This window comes from Grammomys surdaster, unplaced genomic scaffold (assembly GCF_004785775.1).
Source record: "Grammomys surdaster isolate TR1022 unplaced genomic scaffold, NIH_TR_1.0 237, whole genome shotgun sequence".
NCBI lineage: Eukaryota > Metazoa > Chordata > Mammalia > Rodentia > Muridae > Grammomys > Grammomys surdaster.
The window spans coordinates 2,098,201-2,119,626 of NW_021604682.1; the positions used below are offsets into that span (position 1 = coordinate 2,098,201).

Sequence of the window (21,426 nt, forward strand, 5' to 3'; positions counted from 1 at the left end):
ACACACACACACACACACACACACACACACACACACACACACACACAAGCTTGTAGGAATGATATAGACATTTCTACAAGCCAATCTGATGGAGGCAATCCCCCAGTTGAGTTCTCCCTTTCCATGTGTGTCAAATTAAGAAGCAACATTAGCCACAAATGCACCCACCCCCATTCTGTTCCCTTCTTGATATAGCCTGTAGGCGGTGGCTACCCAGTCTTTGAAGGGCGTCCCAAGCTGGCTGCATGGTACCAGCGAGTGGAGGCAGCTGTGGGGAAGGACCTCTTCCGAGAAGCCCATGATGTCATCCTGAAGGCGAAGGACTGTCCACCTGCTGATCCCGCCGTTAAGCAGAAGCTGATGCCCAGAGTGGTGGCCATGATCCAGTGACTTCAGCCGCTTCATCCCTGCACCAGCCGTGGCAATTCACAACTCACTTGCATTACACTAGTGATGCACCCCCGCCCCCCAAGCATGTTGGTTCTCAGGTTCCATCTTCATCCAGCTTCATCCTTTCCCCACAATAGCCACACATGACCTCAACTATAATCACTGCTTTCCCCTTCGAGTTTGGGTAATAAACCAAGATTCGGTGTGAGCTTCAGTTTCTCTGTGCTCTTTCTTTCTTCTTCTTCTTCTTCTTCTTCTTCTTCTTCTTCTTCTTCTTCTTAAAGATTTATTTATTTTATGTATATGAATACACTGTCACTGTCTTCAGACACACCAGAAGAAGGCATCGGATCCCACTACAGATGGTTGTGAGCCACCACGTGGTTGCTGGGAATTGAACTCAGGACCTCTGGAAGAGCTAGCAGTGCTCTTAACCTCTGAGCCATCTCTCCAGCCCCCTCTGTGTTGTTTCTTTAACCCTCTTCCTCTAGTCTCATTCGATTGTTTTTCTGAAAGACAGTTCCATTTCCCAGGCTTTGGGGATTGTTTTCCCCCTCATGGTTGCCGCCATGGATGAAGTCATAGCTAGGCGTGTATGTGATCGAGCACTCAGAAGGATGAAACAAAGGAGGAGAAGGAAAACTACTGAGAATATGGGGCCAGCCTGGGCTACATACAGAGATCCATGCTAGCCTGGGATACATTGTGAGATTGTATCTCGATAAAACAAAACATCAAAAACAAACTGAAAGCTAATCACAAACACCTTTCAGATTTCTGGTCCTGGGAGAATGAAAACAAGCAGATGCCTCAGCTGCAGGCATGGGAAGCCATTATTTGGACAGACCAGCCTCTTGGACGTGGTCCCTTCATAAGGTCATCAAACCTTCCTGACTTACAGAATTGGTCAGGAGGAGGAATTACCTCCAGCCGCAATCCTGGACAGGGCTCATGCTCAAAACTCTTGGGTACAAACTGTGATTAGGAATGAGGGGCTCAGATTCCGCTCTGGGATAGTATTCTAGCTGTTTGGGGGTGGGGGAGGGGACCCCAAGGCAACCACGACGGCCGCCCCCCGCCTGGATGTTGCTGTTGCCGTAGTCGGGGGTGGCGGGGGGGGGGGGGGAGGAACGGCGGCGATAGACAAAAGTGACTTGTGGAAAACTGTTAGGCACCAAAGGGGAGAGGTGGGGAAAATGAAGGGGCCTCTCCCTTCCAGTCTAGAGAGGTCAGCTTCCACTATAGCAGACAGACACTAAACTAGGGGGATAGGTGTTCCTTAAAGAGAATGTCTGGTCGGGAGGTAGGAGGTTGGGGGACCCTCTGGAATGAACCAGAGACCCGGGAAGTGAGAGACTCAAAGGGAGGGACTTTGGATGAAATGTTCTACAGTGGGGACAGGGAACTTGTAGAGTCCACCTCCAGTGGAAGGACAGGCATTAAGTGGAGGGATGGGGCTGCCATCTCACAGTCAAAACCTCTGACCCAGAGTTCTTCCTGTCTGAAGGAACTTCGGGAACAAAAATGGAGAAGAGCATGAGAGAAAGGAGGTCCAGTGACAGGCCCAAATTAGGATCCTAGAGAGAGAGAGAGAGAGAGAGAGAGAGAGAAAAGGAACGTGAGAACATCTGGGACCAGGAAGACAAAGCCATTCTCAAGTTTCCTAGTGACCTGTTGTGCCAAGGCACGTTTTGTTGTTGTTGTTGTTGGTTGGTTGTTGTTGTCAGTTGGGTGGTTGAGTTTTTTCCCCATCATTTGGGGAATTAGGGAAATAATGATATCATGTAGACCTTAGGTGACCCTGACTGCCACTGAAAGTTTTTTGCTTTTTTTTTTTTTTTTTTTTGATTGGGGGGAGTATTTTTTTTCAACCCCAGGCTTGGCGGCGCTCCCCCCCCCCCCCCCCCCCCCGCTAGAGGGATTAGCTGGGGTGAGAAATAAGAACGAGTAGAGGCAGATCATTTCTCTCACGGGGTGTGGACTTAGCATTTGCACATTTGGCCAAACATCATATCCAACCTGAGTCCTGGGCCCAAAGAACTGGATGCTGTTGGTAGCCACACTTCCTTCTTCCTTTTCTGTGTCAAGGGTCTCCAAAGCCACTCCTCCTCCAGCCTTTTCCGTGAGTGGAGGGAAAGAAAGTGAACTGAGGGCAGACAGCACGGCTATTCTGGCTCTAAATTCACCAATAGAAACGCCCCTCGTGTCACTTTTTCTTTTACTGGGTTCAGCTCCTCATTTGGCCAAAGCACGGAGGTACAGGGGGCAGTTTGACCCCAAACCAAGACCAGAGTTCACAGTTCAGGTTCATCTGTTGGGGGGAGGGGGGAAGGTTAACTTGCAGTACGCCGCTGATTGGCCCAAAGTTCTTGTGAGCATCCAATGGGAGGCAAGATTGGCATCGAGATCCAGATTAAGAAACACTGAGGGGCTAGGACCCAGCCGTTCCTGCTCACCGTTGCTGCAGCTCCAGCCTCTGTCCCCGGAGGCAGTTTCCCTGAGGCCAGTCTCCGAAGTCTGCCAGCGGCTACTCCCACAGCCTCCGCCATGGGTCTGGAGCTCTACCTGGACCTGATGTCCCAGCCCTGCCGTGCTGTCTACATCTTCGCCAAGAAGAACGGCATCCCTTTCCAGCTACGTACCATAGAGCTGCTTAAAGGTGGGTTCGGTTGTCAGGCTGGGAAGTCTGCAGCCTTCTGTACCGTGCACCTCCTACCTCTACAGCCGGTGGGTGACCGGTCAGGCCAGGTGTGCAAACGGGAGAGGAAACGCCAGCCGCTCCCGTGAGAAAGTAGTTTTTTTTTTTTTAATCAGTTATTAGCTGTGATTTTTTTTAAAAGAATCTTTGCCTGGTGAATAACATCGGTCCCCATCCCAGATGCAAAGGCGCCTTGGAAGCTGCGGTGAGAGGAGCCGAGCTGAGCTCGAAAATCTCACCTTTGAAGATTTAAGAATGGGGAGCCTTCTTAAAGGCTTTGGAGAAACAGGGTGTGTGATCTTTCACTCAGGACTCCTGTGTGTTTCCTACTTACCAGAGCAAGTCCCCTCCAGTGTCCAGGCTTGCTTGCCATTCGTGTGTGTGTGTGTGTGTGTGGTGTGTGTTTTACTTGGGACCGAAACCAGGATATCTATCATACATGCCACCACAGAACCATACTCTCAAAGTGCTTTCTATTTGTAATTTTGAGACAGAGTCGCAGCAAGAACGGAGATGCTTAAAGGTGGGCTTTGTTGGTCGGCAGGGAAGTCTGCCAACTACGATGCACCTCTGACCTCTTCAGGCCACCTCTCCAAAGGTGGTCAGGCGAGGGGTGCAGCTGAGTCCGGGTGTTGCACTCTCTTTTAGTTAGCCCAATGAAACATTGAACTGGTGATCCTTCTGAGTTTCCCAAGAAGCTGGAATTACAGGCTTGCCAGGCTTGCTTCACCCTCCCTCCCCCCACCCCCCGTTCCTCCCCAGATCACACACATACACACCCCCCTTCTAGATGTTTACTCTATGGAAGTTGCCAGTCAGCTAGAGGGTTCTGTGAAAGGACTGGCTATTCTGACTTGAGCTGGAAATATCGTTGCTCTGATTAGCCTTGGGAGGCGGGGTGGGGCAAAAACCCAGCTACTGAAGCAATCAGTAGAGGCAGACTTACAACTGGACTGGAGCATGGAGAGTCGGTGGGGGAGGGGTAAGCAGAAAATCTAGAACTTCCTATTTAGCTGAGTCCTATTTAGTTCAAATACCTCTTCTGTACTTCCAGATTGGACTGCAGGACAGGGGCTGCATATAGATAGTTTGTGGAAGGAGAATGGGCAAAGGCAATGGAGTCCATTCAGTGGAAGGAAAGACTGACCCACAGATGGATCTAGAACCTGTCTTCCCCAAATGCCTCTGATTCCATCACACTGACCCCGCAACCTAACTTGTACCGTCAGATCTAGCTTAGGCATGGGGTTTGGGAGAGAGACAGTGAGTTCCCTCTGGGCATCCCAAGTGAGGAGAGTGCTCTGAGGGCTTGGCACAGAAAAGAAAGAAGTGTTGAGCTGCTGGAGACCTAGTGGCTGAGTGGGACACTTGTTCTGGCAAGAGCTATGTTAAACTGAGAACCGAGAAAACGGCAGTCTGGAGCTCTGGGTGTATACAGGTCACCCATTCTGGTCAGAAGAACCCATCTGTAATTGGACTTTTGACTACTTCTTGGGTCCCTTTTTTTCTTCCTTCCTTCCTTCCTTCCCTCCTTCCTTCCTTTCTTTCTTTCTTTCTTTCTTTCTTTCTTTCTTTTTTTCTTTCTTTCTTTTTCTTTCTTTCTTTCTCTTTCTCTCTTTCTCTCTTTCTTTCTTTCTTTTTTTCAGAGAATTATTTATTTATTTATTTATTTATTTAATGTATGTGAGTACACTGTAACTGTCCTCAGACACACCAGAAGAGGGTATCAGATTCCATTACAGATGGTTGTGAGCCACCATGTGGTTGCTGGGAATCAAACTCAGGACCTCTGGAAGAGCAGTGTTCTTAACCACCGAGTCATCTCTCCAGCCCTGGGGGGTTCCTTTTTTCTTTTGCCCTTCTCCACCTCCCTTCTTCTACTCTTTCAACCCCCTAACACTAGATAGGAGAGAGAAAAAAAGATGGAGGGGAAAGAGAGGAACACTGTATCCATTAGACTATTTCCGGCTGACTAGGGACATTGAGTTCCTCTGGACGAGTTTGATCTTTGTTGTCAGGATATCAAATTCCTTCTTTTCGCCTCTTCACACACAACTACTTGACAAAGCACAACCAACAGCACCCAACCAATAGCTGGCCAACCAGCCCTTTCTGTCGGGGCTGGAGCATTTATATATCCTCCAAAAAGTCCCCAGAGCTCCAAAATGTCATACAATTGCAACAACTCTCTGCAGCTGGCAAAACCACACCTTTGGTAGAGCATGAGTCAAATCATAGTCAACTGCTGGAAAGCAGCCCTATATTCCCACACCTGGGATTAAAACAAAAACATAATCTCATAATATTTCTGTGCTTTTTTTTTTTAATAAAGAGAAAGAAACCAAAATTCTCACTATACCCACTCAGTTCTTACTTGGGATAGAAAGATTGATCAGGGCCCAGGAATGGACTGCATGTCTACATTAGGATGACTATAGGCCATAGCTACACAGAATCGAGTGGGGAATCTTTCCCAGACCTAAGTAGATACTCTGACCCAGGCTTCACAGGAGTGAAGGCAAATGGATTTGTGAGAGGATCCTCTGGCCAGCATGGTGGCTTCCTCTTTACCATAGAAAACTGGTACTTGAATATAAAGAAGGAGACAGGCAGACCTTAAAAAGCCTCTGAATCCTCAGCCCTGTGCTCTGGTCTCTCTGCAGGTCAACAGTACACTGACTCCTTCGCTCAGGTGAACCCTTTGAGGAAGGTGCCGGCTTTGAAGGATGGGGACTTCCTCTTGGCAGAGAGGTAATGGGTTCCTTGCTTGCATCCAAGCTATGTGAGGGCAGGCCACCTGTCTGGGCCTGATGCTGGACTTGGACTATGGCCTCTGTGTCCACCCCAGGGTAAACACCCAAATAGGTACCTGAGGTTAAGATGAGACTTTTGAACACATGGTATGCCTCATCCCCCTTTTATCTTATGGATGAGGAAACTGAGGCTGGGAGATGGGGCAGCCCAGTCTGCTTCCAGGCCCCTTTCCCGATAGCCCAGCCCTCAGGAGGAAAGATAGTACCAAAGAATGTGGCTGCACCAGGTCCTGGAGTACCACAGATCCTGGAGGGAGGAGGTACTTCCCGAGAAATCAAAGTATCACCCATTGAACTTTGTTGCCATCTGCTGAGCACCCATCAGTACCAGACCTTGGAGCTTGCACAGATCATAATCTGGGCCCCCCACGGGATGCACCTTTCCGAGAGGGGAGTGACAGAAACGTGACAGGTGGAGAGTTCAGCGGAGACGAGACAGGTTGGGGTGGGGGGTCAGGGTTAGTGATTTCAAGTGAGACATGAAAGAGAGGCTAGCCACAGAGGTGGTAAGTAAGCAGGGACTTCCTGTACCGATGTACCAGGTTTGTGGGAGTGTGTTCTAGCTGGAAGGGCAGGTACGGGCTGAAGAGCTGAGGCCAGCACTGCTGGGGTGAAGCAGGCAAGCGCAGCAGTGAGGGGAGGTGGTAGGGAATAGAGAAAGACTCTGACCTTTCCTGCAGGAAGGAAGGACCCCAGGGGAATCCGAGCAGAGGAGAGCTCCCATTTCCCTTGTGTTTGAAAGGGTCCCCAGGCTGGGTAAGAAATGATTGCAGAAATTCAGCTACAAGACACCCTAGTCCTAGACTAAGGTGGTTTAAGAATGACCAGGGAAATGCCGGGCAGTGGTGGCGCACGCCTTTAATCCCAGCACTTGGGAGGCAGAGGCAGGTGGATTTCTGAGTTGTAGGCCAGCCTGGTCTACAGAGTGAGTTCCAGGAACAGCCAGGCCTACACAGAGAAACCCTGTCTCAAAACAAACAAACAAACAAACAAAAACAAAAAACAAAAAAACCCCAACCAAACAAAAAAGAATGACCAGGGAACATTCTCCATCTCTCTGCATTCCTCCAGCGTGGCCATCTTGCTGTATCTGAGTAGAAAATACAAGGCCCCTGACCACTGGTACCCTCAGGACCTGCAGACCCGAGCTCGTGTAGACGAGTACCTGGCTTGGCAGCACACAGCCCTTCGGAGCTGTTGTACCAGAGCCATGTGGCAGAAGGTGAGACGTGGGGACGTGGGGACGAAGGACAGGGTTAGCTCCCAGGGTGCATCAGAGATGGTGTTCCCTAATAAGAGGAAAAGTTCTTGGGCCAGCGACAAGCCTCAGGGTGTAAAAGGCATTGTCGCCACCAAGCCTGACAATCTGAGCTCAATCCCTGTGATCCAACACAGTAGGAGGAGAGAACCAATTCCTCCAAGTTGTCTTCCGACCTCTGTAAGCATGCTGTGGTGATCGAGGGCATGCACACGCACACGCATGTATGAGAACATGTGTGCACTCATTCACACAAACAGATAAACAAACAAACAAATATTTAAATTAAAAGTTCTGTTTCGATGTTTCACCTTGGCGATCTTAGAATTCCAGCCCAGACCCTCAGCACTTCATGCTGGCGTCCCTACCACGTACTGGCTTTAAAAGCTCAGCAACTCCTTCCACAGTGTATCAACTACCACGTCTCTCCTGAGAACTCCCACTTGTAATCAGAGGGGATGCAGAATGGGGATAGGATGGCAGGTGCTATATTCGGGGAAGGTTTTAGGTTGAGGTCTTGATCTTAAGGGCAATGGAGAGCCAAGTATGACTTTATATGGGGAAAGGAAAAGGAAAGATCTTAAGAACTGAGATGGATGGATGGATGGATGGATGGATGGATGGACAGATGAACAGATGGATGGATAAGTGTGGGACAAAAGATAAGTATTGGACAGAGCCAACTCTTTCTTCTTGCTGGTCCATCAGATGATGTTCCCTGTGTTCCTGGGACAGCCCGTACCTCCTGAGATGCTGGCATCCACCTTGGCTGAACTGGATGGGTGCCTGCAGATGCTGGAGGACAAGTTCCTGCAGGACCAGGCCTTCCTTACAGGATCCCATATCTCCGTGGCTGACTTAGTGGCCATCACAGAGCTGATGCACGTGAGTGCAATGGAGTTGGGTGGCCTGCTGAATGACAGAGAGTCCTGGCACGGAGCCTTGCTCTTGCTGCCTTTTCTGGCTGCGGGGCCCTGGATGGGTCACTCCTCCCTCGGCACCTAGGTCTTCCTCTTCTTCTCCTCCTCCTCCTCCTTTTTTTCCTCCTCTTCCTCCTCCTCCTCATCCTCCTCCTCCTACTCCTTCTTTTTATAAGAGTAACAAAGTTACAGGTTTAAACTAGCAATGAAATAATTTTTATTTATTTATTATGTATACAGTGTTCTGCCTGCATGTATGGTTGCAGGCCAGAAGAGGGCACCAGATCTCATTACAGATGGTTGTGAGCCACCGTGTGGTTGCTGAGAATTGGGACCTCTGGAAGAGCTTTTAACCTCTGAGCCATCTCTCCAGCTCGTCTTCCTCATTTCTAAAGTGAATTTTAAACCGTTTTATTAGCATATGTCCATATCACATAATAATAGGTGTCATTATAATACTTTCATACATGTACATAATGTATTTTGGTCATCTCTTGTCCCCTTTCTACTGATTTGTCACTTTCCCACTAGCTTCCGTTCTAGTGTGTGTGTGTGTGTGTGTGTGTGTCCCCTCCTCCTAACCATCATCCTCAGAGTGGGATGAGACCCCAAATGTCCTTTATCCTTCCATGACAGGATGCTAATGAGCCCAGTAATATGTAAATGCCACGCCTTTTCCTACCTGGAAGCCAGGGTTCCCAAGACTCCCTTCCACTTTCTTCAGGCTTGTATATTCTATGTCTTCTCTAGTATTTCCTAAGCCTTGGGGGGGGGTGACATAAAATGCCTGATTTATGACTGAGCTTTGAATAGTCACTTATTCATGTCATTACAAAGTAAGTCCTCATAAATCCCCTCTGCGAGGGTATCTAGAGGCACCTCGTACATGGTTGGGGGAGGACAGTGTAGTGGGGCAAGTAAATACTGACTGGCCATGCTGCCTGTAGATTGTGGCACTCAACCCCTCTACCTGACTCCTCCTCCCCACAGCCGGTCAGTGCTGGCTGCAAAATCTTCGAGAGCCGACCCAAACTGGCTGCGTGGCGTCAGCGGGTGGAAGCCGCCGTGGGGGAGAGCCTCTTCCAGGAGGCCCACGAAGTTGTCCTGAAGGCCAAGGATATGCCTCCTTTGATGGACCCTACATTGAAGGAGAAACTGAAGCTCTCTTTGCAGTGCTTGTTGCATTGAGGGAATAGCCCGAACTAGGAGACAGCCGGTCAAGAGAAACTCGGGGTTGGGGGGAGGGGTGGCGTGCAAGCTAAGAGATGAGGCTGTCTGTCTCTTTGGCTGTAACTAGGACATAGAGTCTCTGGTCCACAACTTCCTCTCCATGTTACCGAGTGTTCCCTCTGTGTCCCCACCTGACTTGGGCTGTGACATCAGCTCTTATCTGACTTCTGGAAAGAGCTACAGGAAAATGCTTGGGAGAAACTTACCTGGCTATATTCTTTTTCTTTGAGACTTTATAAACCATTGAACTTTTCCCCACGCTCCAAGTCATACTTTTCTGGCTCCTTTTCTGCTCTCACATTGACCCCCGTGCCCTGTATATGTATATGTATATGTATATACACACAGATATATATATTTGATATTTGGCACTACATGATCCTCTGTGCTCCTCAACCCCAGTGCCTGCCTCCCTTAGTTTTGGCACGCGGGATCTCTGATCTCTGAGTTGAATACATGTCAGAGATGGGGACAGACTAGTGAAAGGCCTCTGTACTCTGGGTTTTTGTTCCCTGCCATAGGCGGGGTACATGGCTGATTCATGACAGTCCTTGCAGCAATGGAAGTTTCTTGGTATGTCCTAACTTTCCTTCTTGCTCCAAGCCTTCTTAACCCCGACTGCTCCCTTCTGCCTGTCTCCGGATCCAAACCGTCAAGCTACTTAATCTTGTGCCATAGGATGTCTTTTATGTGCCTTACTTAATAAATACATCGTTAACAGAAGAGTGATGGTTGAGTCTCTTAGTCCATTTTCTTATGGCCCCTTTAGTATGCACACTTTCCTACGTATAATGGGACAGATTGCCTTGTTGGGTTTTTGTCGTGTGTGTGTGTGAGTTTCTCTGTGTAGCTCTGGCTGTCCCGGAACTCAGTCTGTAAACCAGGCTGGCCTGGAACTCAAGAGAGCTGAGGTAGATCTGCCTACCTCTGCCTCTAGAGAGCTGGTTTTAAAGACTTGCTCCACAACCGTCTGGCCAGATTGCCTTGTTTTAAGTAGCTCTGCCACTCTCTGGTGGACAATGATTTATCCCTGAAAGAAGAGGTTACAAAAATCAGGTACCTTAGGGACCAGGTGGAGATGCCCTTGCCCTAGGGTCTTGCCCAGGCACACTTCACGTGCTACTTGGTCTCAAGATTGTTCAAAAGGAGTGCGGTTCCCGTATCGAATTTGAAACGAGCACAATCATTTAAGAAACTTTAAGTCTGGCGGCTTGAAGTAGGCTCAGACTTGCAGGTGGTTAGCTGGGACGCTCAGAGGGAAACAGAGCCCCCTGCCGACTGGGAAGGCCAATGGCACTGAAGCTGGGACTGAGGAAATTTGCAGTCGGCACACATGACGGCGGAAAAGGAGTAGCTCCGATAGCCAATCTAGAAGGGCCGACTCTGCCTGGCCAATGAGGAACTGAGTTGTGCTCTCCCTCCCCGCCCCCGCCTCCTCCCCTCCCCTCCCCGCGCTCCTTTTCTAGAACCCCGACTGGCTCTCACCGCTCTCTAGGTGCAGTTACCGTTTGGGGATCGCTCTCTTCTGCCGCTAACATGCCTTTCATTGAGTTGGAAACAAACTTGCCGGCTAGTCGCATACCCGAGGGGCTGGAGAGCCGTCTGTGTGCGGCCGCAGCCACCATCCTGGACAAACCCGAAGACGTGAGTGAGGGTCGGCGAGAACTTGTGGGCTAGGACCGGACATCCCGAGAACCCTTTCCCTTATACCCAGGGACCCCTCCCGCCTGCTAATCTCTGACCTTCCGTGTCCCATCCTCCCTTCCCAGGTCCCTTCCTGGTCGCCTTTCCCAGGCGTGACCCTGAAGTGACTGACTTCCAAGGAGCCTGGGCAGTGGCCCAGACCCCGATCCCTCGGAACCCCCCACGTTAAGACTTTCGGCGCGCTTGATTCTGGACACCAGCCCTGCTTCAGGATTTAAAACTTTTATGTTCCTTGCAGCGCGTGAGCGTTATGATACGACCTGGCGTGACCTTGTTGATGAACAAATCCACAGAACCCTGCGCCCACCTTCGGGTTTCTTCCATCGGTGTTGTGGGCACCGCGGAGCAGAACCGCGGCCACAGCTCTGGCTTCTTCAAGTTCCTCACCGAGGAGCTGTCTCTGAACCAGGACCGGTATGTAGGGCTAATGAAGGAACGTATTGTTTGTGCATCTGGAGCAGTGAGTGATCCTGACTCTGTCCCTCTGTGTGAGGTTGGGGAGCTGGGGAATTCATTATTTGTTGGTTCAATTCATTATTTGTTGGTTCCAGAAAGCACTCTGTGTCCTAGTCCTTAGGCACTGAAATGTTGGGTCTGTGATCAGAATGACTGCAAAATTTCTATTCCTTCGACGTTCTGCAGCCATCCCTGCAAACCCCGAGAAAGGATGGCTTGGGAAACTCCAGTGTTTCCTTGTGTGTACTAAGAATATGCTTAGGCACCCTCTGAACCACTGTGATGATGGCGTCCTCACTGTCACCGCACCAGGATGTCTGATTTTCAAGGAGAACTGTTACAGGCTGGGCAGAGGGAATCTGGTTATGTCCAGAGGCAGATAACCTTTGGACTAGATAAGGCTCCGGGAGAGTCGCAGGGTAATGAAAAGACCATTGGCCTAGATATCTACTGGGGTTTGAGGACTACCTCAGCTAAGAGATCTCCGATAAACCTGGAAATAAACGATCTCCGATTTGTAGCCTTCTCTTCCATAGACTGTGGGTCCTGCTAAATGACTTCCCTCCCCCAAATCCTTACACTCTGAGGCAGAGTTAGAGTCTCATATTCCCGAGGCTAGGGCATGCTTGTGAAGAACTACAAAGGTAAGTTTGAAAGAACCTTCCAGAATGGAGTCTTAGTAGGCTCAGGAAAGCTGGTAATGGCTGCTTGTGTTAGATGCTTAAATTCTGTCCTGAAGTTGAGGAGACAGTACTTCTTAACAGTAATGCTCACGCACAGTACGTGTCAGGAGCTCTACACCCATTATCCCATTTGATCCTTACAGGTGCTTTCCAGGGCCCTCAGGGGCAGACTCCGTAGCTTCATGAGATAGATAACTGTATTAGACCAGCTTTACAGATGGAAACCTGAGGGTATCAGCCCTGTATACAACCACCCTGACGCCAGACTATCACCGAGTGCTTCCTCTGAGCTCTGTGATTGAGAAATCACTTACTCCACAGATACGAATCAGATTTGAACCTGTTCCTCGCTTAGAACCAGGCTTTGGTTCAAAACTAAATGGCTGGTACCCTGGGCATGCCTGTAGGAGCCTGCAGTTAGAAGCAAGGGGACTGTTAGCCCGTAAACAGCCTGACATGTGTACCTGAGCACAGAGCACACTTACTGAAGCCATTGCGTTAAGTCTGTCTTGGTCCCGGTATAGCCATCACCTTTCTCCTGCCTTGTCTCGGTGCAAGGATCATTAGCTGGGGTGGGCAGGCAGGCAAAATATCCTATGGGCTGCTATGGGCTGGGCTGAGCTATTATCCTGGCATGTCTGGCAGGGACCTTGGCATATATGGAATGTGCCAAGGAGCTGACATCTCTTTTTTTTGCTTCCTAAAGAATCATCATCCGATTCTTCCCCGTGGAGCCCTGGCAGATTGGAAAGAATGGAACTGTCGTGACATTTCTGTGATGGAAACAAAGAACCCAGGGCGTTTGCTTGAGCCTGTCCGGAGCCCTTCCAGAGAGGCCTCCTGGCAGAATTGTGGCCTGGTAGATACCACGCCAAGTCCCCCTTTTACATAAATATCTGTGACTTCACTGGTCTTTTTTTCTCTTCCCCAGCCTCATGAATAGTAAAGGAGAATAAATAAATGAAGAGAGCATAATTCAAACATGACTTCTTTGCTTCTGTAATCCCCTCTCTGGCATCCTTGAAACCCTAGAGACGGGATTTGCTTGGGAGGGCGAAGGGGTGGGATGTTTCTTGTTCGTGGGTTCGATATTTATTGAAATCTGGAGCAGAGGGTTCATCCTGGAAGGCCTGGTTTCTACACTCATATGCAGACCACTGGGGACATGAGAGCCACTGGTGTAAAGAGTTGGCCTGGGTTATCAGTGTTGACTGCTGAGCTTGGCCTGAAGAATAAGGCTGGCTGCATTTCAGGGACCATCCCTGGGGCTTCACAGTGCACTGTGGACTCTTGTTGGAACCGTGCACGTGGCAGAAAGCATGCCAGCTACCGGGAATATTATAGCTGCTAGCATGCCAAGTATGGAAACGTAACTCCTTCTACCGGAAACTGAACTGCCGATATTCCCACTCCCCATCTACAAAGCTGTGTATTTCAGACTATGGAGGAAGGGAGGAGCCCAAAGGGAGTCTCCTCTTCGTTTTCCAGATGTTTTATGCAGAGTTTACAGCATGAAACGCACAGACACTGGTTGGTACTGTTTCCCTGCATAGTTAGATGGTTGTTCAATCTTTAGGACGTCTATGAAGTGTCAAAATAAGTTTTCCTTTTTCTTTTATTCTGCATAGTCTACGAGTTAATAAGGTTAGTTTCCAGTGTCATTGGCCTAGGCCTCCTGTTTGTGAGTGATACTGCTGGGGTCTCTACCTTGGTGTCAGGGGCAGCTCTGCTTATACACTGAAGGCCTAAAAGCAGCAATAGGCCTGATATACATGTCTGCGAGCACCAAGTCTTGGGTCTCTGTAGAAAAACACTGAAACAGATAGCTGGGAGTTATTGTAAACAGGCAGCTTTGATGGAAGGCTGCCAAGCCTGGCTAATCATAGACCTTGTAGATAAGTAACCTTGGTGGATAGTACCAACTTAGATAAGGACAAATGAATCATAGGTGGAGACATAGTATCCTGTCCCCTGAACCTTCACCCAGCTGATACTCTGTTCTGGAAGATATCTGTACTCCCCTGAACAATCTGTATTCCCCCTGAACACCCACATTCCTGAGTCATCCCCTTCCCCACATCCTGCCTTTTTGTGTGTATAACCTGTGTGTGCAAAAGTAAAAATGGCAATGTGATCAGATTATAGACAGGTCGTCACTTCCTTGCGACTTTGCCTGCTTCCCCCCACACCCCCCGCTCTCTTTCAGGTGACCTCCCCAGACCCCTGTTTAATGTCTTGCTAGACAGGACACCTTGGAGACCCTTCTTCGAACTCCCTTATATTTTCACGTATCTCCAAGGCTGAGGTGAGGTAGTTACTAATATGTAGTGTGAGGCGAGAGCAGCTCGCTGAGCGATGTTGAACATGGCACTGGGTATGGGGTTTGTAGACGGAATGCCGATGGGTGCGAGAGATGATGAGAGGCAAAGTCAGCCTCCAGGTTTATGATGGTGACAAGTATCCTTTACTAAGGTCACACAGCGCCTCTGGGAGAGTCCAATTCACACAGCACATTCTAACAACCATGTGGGTGAGATGCTGTAGATGGGCTGCACCGCCCTGACGTGAGGCGTGAGCCTCTTTAAGAGGGACGAGAGATTCTAGAAGGTAACATAGTGTCCTTATGTTACCTGAGGGGGTGATCTCACCCTTGGAGAGTTGAGGGGATTTGGTGACCCTGATGCTAGTGCTAGCTCTGTCCTAGGGAAGACGGGGACTCAAGTTGACTCTCGTTCTTCAAGACATACCCAAAGGATCCTTTCGAAGCCTTCCCTCAACTTGTGCCTCCAGAAATTCAGGAGGTTTGGTTTCTTTGTATCACCCTGAGATCAGCTCATTGCTGTCTGACCCAAGGGCAGGTCACCTGACCTTTTAACCTCACTCCTCTGTACCTTATGGAGAGTTTCCATTTGTCGTTGTCATCATCATCATCCGTCCCCAAACAGCTGGAGAATAACCAGGGAATGTTCTCTTCCCAATGCATTTCCCCAGCGTTGACATCCTATGTTGACAATCTCAGTCACAGGAACAAGGACAGCCCCTGACCACTAATACCTAAGACCTACCATCCTAAGCCCTTTGGATGTCTTCAGAGTTGCTCTTAACAGATCTGCATGGCAGAGGGCGAGCTGGCTGTTCTTCCCAAAGATACCTCCTTGCGGAGTCATAGACTGGTAGATGCCGGGTTCAGGTTCTCCGTGCAGAAATCCTGGTGACCTTACAATGGTTGTTCCTCATTCCTATGTCAAAAAAGACAACTCATGTTTTGAACATGAGTTTTTACCTCATTCCTACCTTCCTTGGCATTCTCAGTCATCACGGGTGTCGGACTTGGCTGATCATGGGAATGGTATGTTTCCTGTGTTCGTGGCTTTGACTTGACTTGGACGTGAAACTTCCACTCAGCCTGGACTATGCTCCTTGTCATCATTTCCAGGTTGAATAGTTCGTCTTGCTTGGAACTTTGTGAACACCCTGAGATCTTGAGGCCGCTGTACCCTGGTTTGGATGGCCTGGGGCATTGAGTCTTCAGAGAGTGCTGTGATGGGCAGGGAATAGGGCTAGCTGGGCTTTGGGGACCTTCTGTGGTCCCTTTAAGGACATGAACCTCTTTCCCTCTGTGGAGAATTCTCAGTTATATACATGTCTTGCAAAATCACATCCCAACATGTCTATTGTGGAAACGCAGTGCCTGCTATTGGAAACTGTCATTCTTGGCCTATTCACCCGCCCTATCTTGCATTCGTATTTCCAGTGGTAAGAGCCCATAAAGATAACTCCATCTATGTTGTTTTTCCAGGTGTTGCATTCGGGTGACAGCCATGACCTTTGGACTCTGCTCAGTACTGTTTTCCTGAACAGATGTTTAATGATTTGTATTATTATTTTTTAATTATTATTATCTTTGTGATTTGTATTCTTATGGTGTGGCCATGAAACATCAAATTAATAAAGCTGTTTTCTTTGTACCAGATTGATTTAATTATGCACCATGATTCTTAATGTTATTGTTTTTTAAACAAGTTCACCCTTCACACACACACACATTTTATTAATGTTGTTTGGTTGTTTGTTTTTCTACACAGGGTTTCTTTGTGTTGCCCTGGCTGTCTTGGAGCTCACTCTGTAGATCAGGCTGGTCTTGAACTCACAGAGATCACCTGATTACCTGCCTCTGCCTCTCAAGTGCTAGGATTTTTTTTTTTTTTTTTTTTTGGTTTTTCGAGACAGGGTTTCTCTGTGTAGCCCTGGCTGTCCTGGAACTCACTCTGTAGACCAGGCTGGCCTCGAACTCAAAAATCTGCCTGCCTCTGCCTCCCAAGTGCTGGGATTATAGGCGTGCGCCACCACCGCCCGGCTCTTTTTTTTTTTTTTTTTTTATTTTTTTGCCAAGGCGAGGGGTTTAAGGTGTGTGCCACCATCCCTGGCTTTAAACAAGTTTTCTTTCTTTTTTTTTTTTTATATTTATTTATTTATTTTATTGATGAGTACATTGTAGCTGTCTTCAGACACACCAGAAGAGGGCATCCAATCTCATTACGGATGGTTGTGAGCCACCATGTGGTTGCTGGGATTTGAACTCAGGACCTCTGGAAGAGCAGTCTGTGCTCTTAACCGCTGAGCCATCTCTCCAGCCCTAAACAAGTTTTCAAACTGTTAAAATATGGCAAAAAAAAAAAAAAGCTGTAACAGTCATTGTTAAAATTTGTATGTGTTCTTTCAGAGTTCCTAAGTTCAATTCCCAGCAACCACATGGTGGCTCACAACAATCTGTAATGGGATCCCGTGCCCTCTTCTGGTGTGTCTGAAGACAGCGACAGTGGACTTACATACATAAAATAAACCCTTTAAACATTTTTTATGTGTATGAGTGTTTTGCCTGCACGCATGGCTGTGTACCACATTGTGCAGTGCCAGAGGAAGCCAGAAGAGGGCACTGGATCTTCTGGAACTGCTGGGATTCAAACTACGGTGCTCTGGAAGAGAGGCCAGTGCTCTTAACTGCTGAGCCATCTCTGCAGCCCCTTATTGTTATTTAAACCATCCTTGGGGGTACTTTGCCACTATGAATTCCAGCAGTGTGGAGCTCGTCTCTAAAGGGTTTCATTAACTCTCAAGATACTAACCTCTCCTTATCAGGAGCCTTTTCAGCTCAAAACCTGGTAAACTTCTCTGACACCTTTTTAAAGTGGATCTGCTCCCCGCTCTTTTGTATTTAAACCATTTGCGTTTCTAAGTAGTTCATACATCTAATCCCTGCCTTTTGGAGACAGAGGCAGGCTGATCTCTGTGAGTCGGAGGATAACCTATAAATACGGAGTCCCAGACCAGGCAGAATAGATGAGGCCTGGGCACTATAACCAGTAAGTTCCAGCTCCCTATCTAGTCCTGCCTGCGTGTCCCTTAGGTTTCCATTATCTTCAGAACACCTGCTGCGGGTCTTTGACTGGAATGCCCTTGTTTTGGTGACTGTGGGGTGCCAGGTTCGTAAACTCGCGTTCATAAAGCGCGCGTGCAAGGGGTAGTCTGTGATAGGGTCCGCCAGTAACCTTAGCAACCCGGAGACCGAAACAGGAATATAGCCACGAGTTCGAGGCTCGTTCGGGGTGCACTAGTGAGACGCTGCTTAAAACAAAATAAAACCCCAAAGCAAAATAAGCAAGACTGTTAAGTCCTGCAGGTAGCGGAGGGCAGCAGCAGCAGCAGCCGCCAGCAAGCAAGCATCTCCACGCGCGGGTCAGACACAGCTCACAGCGAACCGGCGGGTTCTCCCAGAGAGCAAGTGGCGCAGGCGCCCGCACTGATTGGTTGACAAGGCCGGCACTCCAGCCAATGAGAACCTTCCTTGTTGGCCCGTTGCGCGCAGGAGTCTGGGTGCTCCGGCTGTTGCCCTGGAGACGCCGGGCGAGTTCCGGGGAGTCAGGACTGCGTGTGTCTCCGAGGTGCGCGCACGGCTCCCGTGAGCGCGAGGAGGTAGAACGACGGGAAAAGGCCGCCTCTCCCCTTCCTCCCGGGCGCGGTGGGCCGAAGCCAGGCTCGAGACCCTAAGGCACCGGCACGGGGCTTCTGCCCACGCTGGCTCCTCCGTGCGCCCCGAGGCGCCCAGGGTGGGTCACAGTGACCGCCGCTCGAAGCCATCCCTTTCTGTGCGCCCTTTCATTCACCTTCACAGCAGCCTAGCGAGGTGAGTGTGATGTTAGTGTCATTTACAAGGGTGGAAACTGAGGCCGAGGGAAGGCTTTAAACGACTTTAAAGTTACAGTGCGGCTTACCCCGACTACAGCCGTTCTGCTGAACGCCCTCCATGGAGGAAGCAGGTGGAACGACTTCACCTGACGCGTCAGGTTTCTGCACTTGTAGATTTGGGGGCCGCTTAACTCTTCCAGACGTGACTTCTTATGGCTCATCAGTGTGGCCTATTGAACCTCATCTGGGTAAAGTTCCTTCTATGTGATTGGGTTACTTTGCTTAGAAATAGGATTTAGAATGATCTCCTTCGGGGGTTGACAAACTCTTGTAGATGTATTTATATTTTATAATATGTTGTAAATTTAATTTAAGAACAATACTTTTAACGGTAAACGTTTTAGATTTGGGGTGGCTATTGCTCAATTATGATTCATGAATAAAGCCAAAGACAATATATGAGACAGTGTGTCGCTATAATTTTATTTATAGATACTGAAATTTGAACGGAAATAATTTTTGTGTCATTGTCATGAATCAAGAGTTTGGTTGGTTGGTTGTTTTCCTCATTAGAAATGTAAACAAACAAACAAACAAACAAACTATCCTTCTCTCTTGGGCTGTACAATAAGCAGTGAATGGTTGAACCTACAGGCTATGTCTAGTCCAGAGTTTCACATCATAGAGGTAATGGGTATAGAGAGAGACGGGCATGTATGCCAAGTCAGTCTCACACAGAGTTCTACCATAAACTCGTGACCGCCAGGAGTCGGGTGTCTCAGTTAGGGTCTTACTTTTGTGAGCAGACACCATGACCAAGGCAACTCTTATAAGGACAACATTTAATTGGGGCTGGCTTACAGGTTCAGAGGTTCAGTCCATTATCATCAAGGTGGGAGTATGGCAGTATCCAGGCAGGCATGGTGCAGGAGGAGCTGAGAGTTTTACATCTTCATCTGAAGGCTGCTAGCAGAATACTGGCTTCCAGGCAGCTAGGATGAGGGTATTAAAGCCCACACCCACAGTGACACACCCACTCCAACAAGGCCACGCGTCCAAATAGTGTCCATCCCTGGTCCAAGCATATGCAAACCTTCACACCGAGTGTAACGGCATGTGCCTTTAATCCCAAGCACTCTGGAGGCAGAGACAAGGCAGATCTCTGAGATCAAGGTCAGCCTGGTTTATAGAGCAAGTTCCAGGATAGTCAGAGCTACATAATGAGACCCTATCTTGAAACCTCCCTTATCCCCCACAAAAAAGGTTGCCAGGCTCCCAGACCCTAGTGGTCCCCTCAGGTGCTTATCACTAACTGGATGACAGTGCTGAGACCTTAAAGTGCTTTTTTTTTTTTTATTGTGATCTTGAGCAATGGAAACTATTCTTCAGAGAGTTTGGAAACTGACCTGCTAAGTTGGTACATGCTTTTAATTTCAGAACTCAGGAGGCAGAGGCATGTGGTTTTCTAAGTTCACAAAGCCTGGTCTACACAGCAAGTCCAGGCCCAGTCAGCTGGCACTACATAGATTCCGTATTTAAAAGAAAAAAAAAAAGGGTGGGGTGGGGTGGGGTTTGGAAACTTGAGAATTTAAAATGTGTTATTCTTAGAAAACTGCAACAGCTAGGCTGGGAATTGATACATGATTGTAGATTAAGCACCCCATTCTGAAAATATGAAATTTCCCCCAAATCCAAAACTCTTGAGTGCAGAGATGACCGTGGAAATTCTGCACCACGAAACTTTGTTCCATGTGCAAATTATTAAACATTTTATGTAAAATTATCTTCAGGCTGTGTGCATAAAGTATATGATGAAGTAAATTTTGTGAGACCCTTGACCTTGAACTATCTTCCAGGTTCCTCTTTCTCGGGAATGCTGGGGTGACAGGCCACTGAGCCCAGTTTAAAAAAAAAAAAGTATTTGATTAACTGACAGATTATTTTGTGTATGAGATGTGTATGGGGCCTGAGTGCTGCAGCACCAGTTAGAGGTCAGAGGTCAGCTTTGTCCACGTGGGCTCCAGGGAGCCGACTCAAGTTCCTTTATCATCTTAGCCGTCTTGCAGCTGGTGAAGGCGTTTGCTGCCAAGCCTGAGTTACCGTAAGCACCACCTCTTAAAGGCCATGCTGTCGCCAGCATTGCCCCACCGAGGCCCAGGAACCTTTTGGGAACACACTGAAATTGAACCTGAAGCACAGCACATACACACGTAATTCTGGACCTAATCTCTGTTGCTGTTGCTGCATGCACTGGTACCTCTCGTTTCAGCCAGTAAGACTTTATGTAGCATGTGTTAATGTACTTGTATTTTGTGTTTATAATATTGGATAAAGCTCATCTTCTTCTTAGAAGGCTTTTTTCCTCACTTTGTTCCTAGGTAGTCTTACATTTTTTATTTTTCTAAATGGTCCTTGGTGTCATCTTGTCTGTTATCTTGGTGTTTTTTGTTGGGCTTTCATGAAGTCTGTGTGGTAACTTTGGGAGACCCGACACCTTTGTATAGCAGAGTCCTGCCTGAGGAGAAGAGATGCATTACATTCGAGTTCACACTTTGAGCTGTGTTCTACTTTTTTCCCTGCGTATGTTGCAGATCTCCTGCTAAGGACTTTATCTTGTTGGTCCTGCGAATGGGGTTGGTCCTGCAAATGGGATTATCTGCAAATCATATTTTCTATTTATGGCTGTACACATCGATTTTTATACGCAGTCTTTGTTTTAATTTTAAAATTATGTATGTGAGTGTCTGTGTGTGGGTATGTGCACATGATGTGGTTGCCCAGGGCAGCCTCAAGAGTGCATCAGCGTCTCAGGAGCTGGAGTTACAGATGGCTGGAGCTACTTAATGTTGGGCTGGGAACCAAACTGTGTCCTCTGCTAGAGCAGATGATGCTCTCTGTTGCTGAGCCAGGCTCCAGCTCTGTACACAGCAGCTAATGGTATGCTGTGTATGTGCTAATGGTGGACTGTCTATGTGCTAATGGTGGACTGTCTGTGTACTAATGGTGTACTGTGTATGTGCTAATGGTGTACTGTGTATGTGCTAATGGTGTACTGTGTATGTACTAATGGTGTACTGTGTATGTACTA

General features: G+C 48.3%; 4 protein-coding genes across 5 annotated transcripts in view; all 4 read left to right on the forward strand.

Moving 5' to 3' along the window:
* The window catches only part of LOC114626549 (glutathione S-transferase theta-1), an 18,065-nt gene extending 17,461 nt beyond the window's left edge, over positions 1-604 (forward strand). Inside the window, exon 5 of the mRNA XM_028773979.1 lies at positions 196-604. Within this exon, the coding sequence (XP_028629812.1) occupies positions 196-390 (195 nt within the window). The 3' untranslated portion in view covers positions 391-604. The remainder of the gene's footprint in view (positions 1-195) is intronic.
* Positions 605-2,810: 2,206 nt separating this feature from the next.
* LOC114626535 (glutathione S-transferase theta-3) lies at positions 2,811-10,038 on the forward strand. Of its 2 annotated transcripts, none has more exons than XM_028773959.1 (5): positions 2,811-3,049; positions 5,752-5,839; positions 6,973-7,123; positions 7,868-8,058; positions 9,070-10,038. In XM_028773959.1, the coding sequence occupies exons 1-5, from the start codon at positions 2,938-2,940 to the stop codon at positions 9,185-9,187; spliced, it is 660 nt and encodes a 219-aa protein (XP_028629792.1). In that variant the 5' UTR covers positions 2,811-2,937; the 3' UTR covers positions 9,188-10,038. The 2 variants fall into 2 exon arrangements, with proteins under 2 accessions (XP_028629792.1, XP_028629790.1); XM_028773957.1 differs by having other exon boundaries at positions 2,813-3,049; positions 7,868-8,044.
* A 737-nt stretch (positions 10,039-10,775) lies between these two features.
* Positions 10,776-13,133, forward strand: LOC114626536 (D-dopachrome decarboxylase). The gene is made up of 3 exons (XM_028773960.1): positions 10,776-10,953; positions 11,252-11,427; positions 12,859-13,133. Exons 1-3 carry the CDS (start codon positions 10,846-10,848, stop codon positions 12,929-12,931), a joined length of 357 nt encoding a protein of 118 aa, XP_028629793.1. The 5' UTR covers positions 10,776-10,845; the 3' UTR covers positions 12,932-13,133.
* A 5,052-nt stretch (positions 13,134-18,185) lies between these two features.
* Positions 18,186-21,426, forward strand: part of Cabin1 (calcineurin binding protein 1) — a 121,193-nt gene continuing 117,952 nt past the window's right edge. The window contains exon 1 of the mRNA XM_028773981.1: positions 18,186-18,336. The gene's annotated coding sequence lies outside the window, so the exon portion shown is untranslated. The remainder of the gene's footprint in view (positions 18,337-21,426) is intronic.

Bases quoted from the DNA above. Each gene is read 5' to 3' on its own strand.
- LOC114626535 (XM_028773957.1), top strand. From the start codon at position 2,938: ATGGGTCTGGAGCTCTACCTGGACCTGATGTCCCAGCCCTGCCGTGCT. The intron at 7,124-7,867 runs GTGAGACGTGGG...CTGGTCCATCAG, and splicing joins CCAGAGCCATGTGGCAGAAG to ATGATGTTCCCTGTGTTCCT. The intron at 8,045-9,069 runs GTGAGTGCAATG...TCCTCCCCACAG, and splicing joins CCATCACAGAGCTGATGCAC to CCGGTCAGTGCTGGCTGCAA.
- LOC114626536 (XM_028773960.1), top strand. From the start codon at position 10,846: ATGCCTTTCATTGAGTTGGAAACAAACTTGCCGGCTAGTCGCATACCC. The intron at 10,954-11,251 runs GTGAGTGAGGGT...TGTTCCTTGCAG, and splicing joins TCCTGGACAAACCCGAAGAC to CGCGTGAGCGTTATGATACG. The intron at 11,428-12,858 runs GTATGTAGGGCT...TGCTTCCTAAAG, and splicing joins CTGTCTCTGAACCAGGACCG to AATCATCATCCGATTCTTCC.